Source organism: Portunus trituberculatus, chromosome 18, assembly GCF_017591435.1.
Source record: "Portunus trituberculatus isolate SZX2019 chromosome 18, ASM1759143v1, whole genome shotgun sequence".
NCBI lineage: Eukaryota > Metazoa > Arthropoda > Malacostraca > Decapoda > Portunidae > Portunus > Portunus trituberculatus.
In genome coordinates this window covers 24,505,986-24,515,985 of record NC_059272.1, presented here as the reverse complement: position 1 = coordinate 24,515,985, position 10,000 = coordinate 24,505,986, and the positions used below count along the sequence as shown (strand labels likewise).

General features: G+C 42.3%; 3 protein-coding genes across 3 annotated transcripts in view; 1 reads left to right on the top strand and 2 right to left on the bottom strand.

The window, feature by feature from the left end:
• Positions 1-1,318, bottom strand: part of LOC123505826 — a 6,323-nt gene extending 5,005 nt beyond the window's left edge. The window contains exons 1-2 of the mRNA XM_045257554.1: positions 1,192-1,318; positions 1-244 (exon numbers count right to left, since the gene is read on the bottom strand). The exon at positions 1-244 is cut by the window's left edge and continues 285 nt beyond it. Coding sequence (XP_045113489.1) covers positions 1-244; positions 1,192-1,204 — 257 coding nt within the window. The 5' untranslated portion in view covers positions 1,205-1,318. The remainder of the gene's footprint in view (positions 245-1,191) is intronic.
• Positions 1-10,000, top strand: part of LOC123505821 (glutamate receptor ionotropic, delta-2-like) — a 110,925-nt gene that overhangs the window by 41,090 nt on the left and 59,835 nt on the right. The window lies entirely within an intron of this gene.
• LOC123505832 lies at positions 6,822-9,291 on the bottom strand. Its single transcript, XM_045257563.1, has 3 exons — positions 9,030-9,291; positions 8,534-8,813; positions 6,822-7,348 (listed from the first exon to the last, which is right to left on the bottom strand). The coding sequence occupies exons 1-3, from the start codon at positions 9,040-9,042 to the stop codon at positions 7,264-7,266; spliced, it is 378 nt and encodes a 125-aa protein (XP_045113498.1). The 5' UTR covers positions 9,043-9,291; the 3' UTR covers positions 6,822-7,263.

Here is a 10,000-nt window from a genome sequence, read left to right as displayed (position 1 = left end):
CCCTCCTCCCTCTCCTCCGTCAGTTGTTGCTGCCTGCCAGGTGCCTCGCGAGTCGGATGAGCAGGCACTAACACAAGTATGGCAGTCTGTTGTGAGTCCGTGGGTGGGTCATGTCCTTGGTCCGTAGGCACGTTGTTTTGTATCTGTGCGGGTGCATTGTGGGTCTCCGTAAGTTGTTCATGCGTTTCTTCTGCAATCCCTGCCGCTGTTGCAGCTGCCACCACCACCAGGGCAAGCAGCATTTCTGTCGCACAAACAGATTATTTTAACCACGGATAGGAATCGCATGAAAAGAAAGAAAGAAAGAAATATGAAAGGACGTTGTCAGGATAGGAAGCATTTTATAACAAGTGAGACGTGGTGCGAGGCGAAGGAATATAAAACGGAAGCTACATGAATGTCTGAAATGTTAGTCTTCATATAAATTTCATGCTGTGAACGACGTGGATATGTGAGATAATTGAGGATGTGGGAAGTCGGGTGTCTGGCGATGTGGCTGCGTTGCAGTGAATATGTGAAGAGCGCGCATGAAGGAAAGAGAGTGTGACAGTTAGGAATTAAGAACGGGAACAAATGCATCATTCAGTATATAATACATTATTCATTATCAGAGGGATTAACTAATTACATGATTTTACCTTGATGCCACAACGAAATAGATCATATGGCGACTGGAAAGAGATCAGTTTATAAGAAAAAAAAAAAAAAGAAAGGCAAGGGAGGACTGCAGTTTAAGGGAAGTCGAGACGACTACAATGTCAAGAGAGATGATGCATGGACAGCGAAATACGGTGGTAATACAGATGAGGGTGGGGCGGTACGGTTATGACATATGAAATTATAATGAGACATGACGTATCATTAACAGGTGGAGAAATGCGAGTGTAAGAGCCAATATGTAAACTCGTGATTAAATCATATACATGATATTGTGCAGAAACGAACTTTGCAGATAATTATCAGTGTGTGCGTGTGTGTGTGTGTGTGTGTGTGTGTGTGTGTGTGTGTGTGTGTGTGTGTGTGTGTGTGTGTGTGTGTGTGTGTGTGTGTGTGTGTGTGTGTGTGTGCGCGCGTGCGTGTGTGTCCGCATGCATATGTATGTGTGGGGAAGTAGTAATTTGCAGTGCTTTCGAAGGGCACACACACACACACACACACACACACACACACCGGAGAATGCTAGAGTCTTACCCACGTGGCCCATGGTGGCGCCAGGAACCAAGCGCACCACCTCCTCTCTCGCCTCTGTCTGTCGGCGTACTGGAAGTCTTGACCATCCGCCCACCTTATTTGTAGATCTCTCTCTCTGTTATTTCCACGCCCCTGCATGACTGGCCACCTCCACGCTAACGCCCTACCACGCTTTATTGTTGTCTAGTGGAAACCCTGAGTCTAGGAGTGTCTGGTGGTTTACGTAAACACACAGCAGAAGGTTGAAGTGAAGTGAGGGGCTGCGGTAAAGGAGTGTCAAAGGTCAAGGTCATATACGTGGAGGTGTGTTCTTCTTCTTGCTTTTTTTTTTTTTTCTTCTTCTTCTTCGTTGTCACCTGTGCAATTCCTGTATACAGTTGGTGATGATTTGTGTCAATCGGCTGATTTTTTTTTTTTCCTATCTTTTTTTCTCCCTTAATTTTTTTTTGTCGTCTTTTTTTCTCGTATCCTTTTCTTTACTTCGTTTTTCTTTTCATTTTTTCTAGTATTCTTCTCTGTATTTCGCTTCTTTTTTTTCTTTTTTTTTGCTCCATATTAATTTGATATAGGGTTAACACACACACACACACACACACACACACACACACACACACACACACACACACACACACACACACACACACACACAAATTAAGATAGTATGCCAACAAAAGCATACCATAAAGACAACCGCAACATGACGCAAACACTCAATTATCAAGCCCTACTTAGTACTCACTCCAAGTCATTATCTCCAGCAAGCCTTTCTCCACGTCAAAAAAGAAAGCGCTGCATGAATCCACATACTTAACCCCTTCAATACTGGGCCACATTTTTTACCTTGAGATTTACGATGTACGATTCGACCACTTTATTGACATTAGGAAGGGTCTAATGGAGGTCAGAAGATTAATGGCCAAAGTCTTCACTATTTTAATCCCTACCTGTGTCTCTGAAGCTGTGTAAAACCACCAGATAGTGAGCAGAATGACTATGGAAACGCGTCATGATACTCAAGGGTTAAAAGAACTTCACTTACCGGACATCGAGACTGAGCTACTGAATACAACACGAATAGACATCACCTCCTGCTGCTTATTTTTATGGTGTTACTTCTGAAATCACTTTATTTTCTTTTCTGTTTTATTCCCAAGGGTGTGTTTAGTGTTTGTGATGATGTTTGTCTGTTACGTCAGGTCTTTAGGCTCTGTTTACTTGTCGAGTGTTGTTTGTCTCTATCGCGTAGTGTTTGTTGGGAATGTTTACAATTTTTTCATATCTAACTGTTTGCCTCTATTAAGGAACGTCTAAGGAGCGTTTGTTCTCTTATACTGTTCCTTGTGTCTTAATTACTTAGTGTTTCGTGTGTGTGTGTGTGTGTGTGTGTGTGTGTGTGTGTGTGTGTGTGTGTGTGTGTGTGTGTGTGTGCGCTTTTTTTTTGTCTCTTTATGTCGCGTCTCTATGATGTGTTTGTTCTCTCTCTCTCTCTCTCTCTCTCTCTCTCTCTCTCTCTCTCTCTCTCTCTCTCTCTCTCTCTCTCTCTCTCTCTCTCTCTCTCTCTCTCTCTCTCTAACACACACACACACACACACACACACACACACACACACACACACACACACACACACACACACACACGTTGCGTCTCTGTAAGGGTGTACTCGCCATTGCCTTGTGGTCACTAAACTATTCCCAGTACACGCCGCAGGGAGCCTCGTAGGAGTGAAGTACGGGAGACAGTGGTAGCAACGCCAAAACTACAGTGCCATACCTGAGTGGAAATGTTTTGTTAGTTTAATAAGAGTGATTTTAACCTATTTTCTTTTTTTTTTCCACTTCATTAGGGAAGTTAATTAGCTCGGTCCAATTTTTTTTTCTATTTCTTTTGTCTGTTTGTTTATGTGGTTGTGTTGTCTTGTATGTGTTCTTGTGTGTGTGTGTGTGTGTTTTATTGTGTGTTTCATGTGGTCTTTTTATGTTTTTTTTTGTGTGTGTTTTGTGGGAATTGATATGGCCAGTTTATATTCTTTTTGTGTTTTGTGTGGTCTTTTACAGGTGTCTTCTTGTGTTCTAAATAGTTTTTTTTTATATGATCTTTTTTTTCACTTGTCATCCTTTCATTTACGTAAAGCAATAATGGTAATAGTACAAGAACACTCTCCGCACTCTCATCGAATACTAATTGTTCGGATAGGTTGTATGTCGTATTCTGTCTAGTTCCTGTCATTCTATCTCCTTCTCTATACTGCCTTGGTGTGTGCAGTTTAATCCCCCGCACTATCCCCACCCCTCCCTCAAAAAAAAAAAAAAAAGTGTGGAATTTGCACCTCTGTTAAAGATAATTACCTTTCTTTACATTGCCTTACACTTGCACGCTGTTCCTCTTTCAAGATTTACGCGTTATGCTGAGATGCGTATACTCTCTCTCTCTCTCTCTCTCTCTCTCTCTCTCTCTCTCTCTCTCTCTCTCTCTCACGGGGCTTATTTTGTGCCAGAGTAATTTTTCTTATCTCAATGTCTTGCAACACAATGTTTTTCTTTCTCTTTCTCTCATAACTTTAACAACTATTTCTTTACAGTTTTGGGGATACCGTTGTTTTCCCACATCCGTGTTGTCCAGTAGCGCTCACGTCTGGATGATAAAGAAATAAATAGATAAATAAAGGTGTTTTACTGAGGCGCATAACAGGTGGTCTTTTGCTGCTAGCTAACGCAAGATTGTGGACCTTTCAGTCTATTTGTTTATTTGTATCTGTGTCTGTATCTCTCTCTCTCTCTCTCTCTCTCTCTCTCTCTCTCTCTCTCTCTCTCTCTCTCTCTCTCTCTCTCTCTCTCTCTCTCTCTCTCTCTCTCTCTCTCTCTCTCTCTCTCTCTCTCTCTCTCTCTCTCTCTCTATCTATCTATCTATCTATCTATCTATCTATTTTCCTGTTATTTGTTCTTCCTATGTATTTTCTGTAAAATTCTGTGTTCTACCGTAATTTTTGTGCCTGGTTTAACTGTTTGGTGCACGTTGATTCATGTTTGACTATCGGAACACAATACGCACTTAATAGGCCAGCTAGTCTCCTGGTTGTTCCTGTACATTTACCCTGCATGACGTATCCGTGGAACTGGTCCTCTTGGCTGATGCGCTTGAGTCAATGCGCTGAAATGACTGGCCGAATCCTGCCTTTGTAAAAACAAGAGAATTACCCTAACTTTTTAATGTTATGCTTAGTGTCATGGAAAGTACAGACATTAACAATTCACGCTGGTACTTAAAGACACTTACATAATGCACAACAAATACGTAATACATTTAGAAACCGCCGAAACCTAACAGTAAAAAACATTGTAATACTCCAACATTTTTATTTTATGCTTCTTTCCATGGAGAGTGCAAACGTTAACGATTCACACAAAATAGATTACATGATGCACAATAATACGTGACACATTAAGAAACTCCAGACCATATAAGAACTAAGCAAGGCGTATCATCATTCAAAACATCTGCCAAAATGTATAGTCGGATAAGCCATAATCCAGGCTGTCAGTTGCCTCCCCTCTATGATGTCACCCTGGCTGGTTATTTACGACTTTACCGGACGAATCATTTACGGAACCCATCTATCCATGACAAAGAACCCAAGAAGCTCTTCACTTGTGTTGTTCCGGTGACCACCCACTGGACTATCACTTAGGCCCGCATTCTTACATCCTTCTTTTTTATAGGTAATTCTTTTAAAAGCCACAGAGATGATTACTTGTGTTGGGTCAGATTAAGTTAGGTTTGGGTTAGGATTTATTAAGGTAGATTATCAATACAATCATAAACCTTTATAATTTCCACTACAACATAATCCAGACAAGACATCCACATGTTTAAGAATATAGGCCTCACATGTGGTCTGACGCCTCGCTCCGTGGTGTACTAGAGCCAGGCGTCCCCCAACACTCACCGTGCAGGAACCCAGAAACCCCTCACCCATATCATTCCCGCCGTTTTGACGTGCTACTGACAATCTAACACAAGCTGACGCCGCGCACTCGACGCTTCGCAGGATGTGTTTGGCGGCGTGATGTGGCTGCAGACGAGGCTACTACTTCCCACGTGCTAGTCTCCTTGGGCCGCTGGGGAGGATGAGTGACGTGTGGTGCGGAAGGGGCGGGAACTGTGCTACACGACCTCCAGATTCGCCGGCGTGACTCAGTGTTTTGCGGAAAGATTAATAGCTACCAGTCTCAACGTGTTCTGGTTGTTCTGGTTTCTCGCTTGGACATGGAAGAGGTGGTGAAGTGTTGGTGAACTCGTAACTGTAATGCTGGGAACTTACTCTGTTTTATACGATTAAAGGATAAAAATGGATAGAAATTAAAGTTAGATGAATAGTGTCTCCTCTCTTCCTGAATAAAGTGAGAAAATTAAATCAGACACAAATTCCACGTTTTATTTTTAACTGTGCATGATTAGGAGGCAGATTTTTTTTTTTTTTTTTTTTTTTTAAGGTATTAATTTCAGGGTATCAATGCACATCTCTCTGGGTCATGTTTGATATCAGAGACGCTAGGGAACATGTGTGTGTGTGTGTGTGTGTGTGTGTGTGTGTGTGTGTGTGTGTGTGTGTGTGTGTGTGTGTGTGTGTGTGTGTGTGTGTGTGTATTGCGGCAGCAGACCATGTTACGAGCTAGCGGATTTTTTTTTATTTCTCTCTCTCCTCCTTCTCTCTTTCCGTATACCTTCTCATCTTTCTTCTCATCAAGTCAAATCCATTCCCTTCCACTCTCATGTTCTCCTCCTGGCCACTACCTGTCTATTCCCATCTAGCAATTCCTTCTTTTTTTTTTGTCCTTCACCACATAACAATTGACTTCCCACTCCCACTCTTCCACCTCTTACTGGACCTCAACCTTCACCTTCACCTTACAGTTCATGCGTGGCCTCCGTCAGCGTCACAGTGAATAGTGTTGCGTTCAGGTTTATAGTTGACGTTTGTTGATTATTGAATTGTCTGATTGACTAACTGTATACATCTTTTCTCTCAGGACTGTTCTTATGATTTAATTGCTTGTGTATTGGTCTGTTTGTACATCTGCTTGTTTAGGTATATGTTCATCTCTCTCGTTTTCTATTTATCTATCTATATCTCTCTACTTATCTCTGTTTACCCGTGTCTAATACCTATATATGTTTGTCTATATCTATTTATCTATCTATCTATCTGTTTATCTATTTATCTGTCTCTATTTATCTACCTACTTATCCGCCAATCTGCCTTTAACCAATCTCTACATGACGGCAAACCGAACTACGTACCATCAACCAATTCAACTTCCTTATCTCTACGAACCAGCAAATTACTTATTGATTGATAAAGTGATGGACTAATTAACAAAAATACTAAGCATCTAACTAACAAACTAATCAGCTATAGATGATTTAGTATTAGACCAATTATTCTTCAAAAAGGTAGTGAAATAAATAAACTAAATCAATTAAACCATTAAGCAATTAACCAAGATTTCTATTCAATCAGATTCTTAGACTACTACTACTTTTATCAATTAAACTGTTTAATTCACTCGCTCATTTGCTTACTGTCCCTCTCCAGCAGTGAATCGCCTTCATCACTGATAAATACTTAAGATAACCTTAATATTTATTTGTATGTTTAGAATTTATACAAAAATATAAATATAATAAATATAGTCAAGGTCTGTGCAAATATTGTACATGCGCACAAACTCTTGGTCCCTTGGCCGCCGCTGGTCCTCGCCTTGAGATTTTATTTGCAGTTTGGTTACTATTTGATTAAGAAAAGCGAAAGAGGAAAGAAAGGAAGAATTACAAGAAAGAGAACGATTCTGTACAAAGTGGCAATAGAGGAACAAAATTAAGAAGAGAAAGATATGTCATTGAACTACAAAAATTGTGTCCAGCGAGGCAAGTTATGAAAGAAGAAGGTTGAGGGAAACGATTCAAGAGACGGAAATGTTGACAGCGTGCTAGTGACAGTCTGGCGAGGCGGACCAGCGGCGGGCGAGGCAGGAAGTTATGGTGCGGCTGATGTTCCTCACGTTGCTGCTGGGCTACTCGTTCTTTCGGGCCGCTGTTTCAAGGGAGCGCAGGACGGCGTAGGAACTTTCAGCAGTGTGTCCTTCGCTGCCGTAGGATCTGTAATGAGAAGGAAGTTTTTAGGATGGGTATATAGTGGAACCTTTTCTCCTGCACTTACAATCTGTGGAACCATCTCAATTTCTGAATAAGTACTACAATTTTCAATGATTTTCCAGGAAATGAGTGGTTTCATTATACAGGTTTTAGTTTTATGAAACTTAGTGTTCTTAAAATCATATTCTTAAGATCACGCTCAATTTCTGATGACGTGTCATGGTTATAGCCACTCAAATGACACATGCCTGTATTTTTTTTTTTTCATGACACATTGTTAGACATGAGGTTCCACAAGTGCAGTTTTCAAAAGCGCCACCGATGACATGTCAGTTCTCATGGGTGTTTTCTCTTAATGATGGTGCACAATCCCTGATAAACCATCACTAGAATTACAAAACCATCCTTGAAAACTCCAGTCTCTCCTTATAGAGCATAATACTAAAAGTGTTCTGGTGTTTTCTCCTATTGCCAGCGAAGAATCTTTATAAAACTATCACTAGAATCATAAAACTACCCTTGAAAACTCTAATCACCACTACCAGAGGCTCCTAAAAGTAGTTGAGACTATAGGCGGCGAAGAACTGAGAATATCTTCTGTGATAGGTTTCTGAAGGTGATGAAGAATAAAGTCCGATATCTGGTGTAGTAGGTTTCTAAGAGCACACCACAGACCCCATCGCAAGGGCCCTTAACCCGTCACGCTCTGGTGTGGAAGCTAAGCGACGCGTGAGGAAACTATAGTGTGGTGGGAAGAGCTCGCTGCCTTCTTTCCTCTCCATGCTTACGTGGTAATTAAAGTGCTGCTTTCGAGATCGCCGAGGGCCGTGACCCACTTGTTCATTGTTTTGGGGACGTCCCTCTCGTTAATGAATATGAATGACAGCGGACAAGGGACGAGGGAAGCGGGAAGGTAATTCACGACAGCCGGGAAAATCAAGAGAGAGAGAGAGAGAGAGAGAGAGAGAGAGAGAGAGAGAGAGAGAGAGAGAGAGAGAGAGAGAGAGAGAGAGAGAGAGAGAGAGACTTACATACTTACATACGGAATGAGAATCCGTATATACATGACGAGGCCAGAACACCAATACATTCCCGTGAATACCTCGGAAGATAACAACACCTCACGCACGCAATGAACACCTGCACTTTGTTCGAGGCGCGACACGGAGTGCTATCCATCACACTTACGTGGGGGCGGTGTAGCCGGTGGAGCCGTCCAGTGGGTTTCCGAGGAGCACCCCCGCGAGGACCACACCGGCAGCCACACTGAGCGCCACGGCAAGCAGGGCCAGCAGGATGTCCCCCACGCCCAGGGTTAATGTGATGCTCGAGTTGTCGTTTGAACCAGTAGATGTAGTCGAAAAGAAGAACCGCCCTCCATCATCCCTCTCATCCTTGTTCTCAGCGGCCTCCTGTGACGCCCTGACGATCCCGATGGTCAGCAGAAGAGCGAGTAGGCAAATGTGACCTGCGGAACACACACGGGGTTAAAATCTTGAGTTCGTGTGCGTCTCGTTGTACCTGTAACACACATCACTGGTCGCTCTTGAGTCACGTTATTGGCGTATATCGGAGAACACGTTGCAAATAGGGCCTAGTGAACCGACAGGAGAGTGAAGGAAGGATGCATAGACAAGTGAGGAAGGAACAGAGTATACGTATAGCATTATAGTTTCTGCCCTACCTTTAGAAGTCATTGTAGTAAGATGTAGGCTGGGATGGATAAATCACCGTGAACTGCTGACTAATTTTAATGAATAAGTTTTGAGTGGTGAAAGGAAACGTGGGAAAGGCACAGCGAAACGAGGTCAGGGAGGTGAGTACAGTGGAAAACTTTTGAAGGTGACACAAATAGGGGGAGAGTGAGGGAGGCAGGCAGGCAGGCAGGCAGGTAGGCAGGTAGGCAGATGTTTGCTGTAGGGGAGTTGGTGCCGTACTCTTTCCCTCACCAACACTGGCCACACTATATATACTAAGAGTTACCACAAGTCTTCACTCCAGTAACTCCCCATCTCTCTCCCTCCTCTGCCTCTCTGCCCTCTTCTCCCTCCCCGTCCTCCCCCTCGTGGTGACAGTAACAGCTGGGTGCAATAAGGCGCTCTATATACCACTGGTCGAGGGAGAGAGTAGAGAAGATATGGACTTAAACCATCTTCGTGTAGCAAGTGAAACTCCCCATGCATGTCTTCACCTCTCACTCTCTTATTCCCTACTCTCTCACTCCTCTTCCTTGCTATTTCTTATTCGCATCTTTAAATTTCTTTTTCTTCCCTTTTTTCTCTCTCTCTTCTCTTTGCATCTTTCTTTTTTTACCAACAGTAATTTATTCGCTTTCTTTCCCTTGATGGTGATTGTAGGGAAAGTGATGATGGTGGTGATGGTGATGGTGATGGTGATGGTGGTGGTGGTGGTGGTGATATCAGATAGTGGTGGTGGTGGTGGTGGTGGTGTTATCCAATGACGGCAGAATTTTTGTTGCTGCTCTGAAAGTGAAATTGTGATGCTTATTGTTTATTTATTTGTTTATCTTTATTTTGTTTATTTATTTATTCATTTTCATTGTTTTGTGTGTGTATAGTTTAGTATTGTTGGTTGTTGTTGTTGTTGTTGTTGTTGTTGTTGTTGTATATTTTTTTAATTGTTTTATTAATTGAT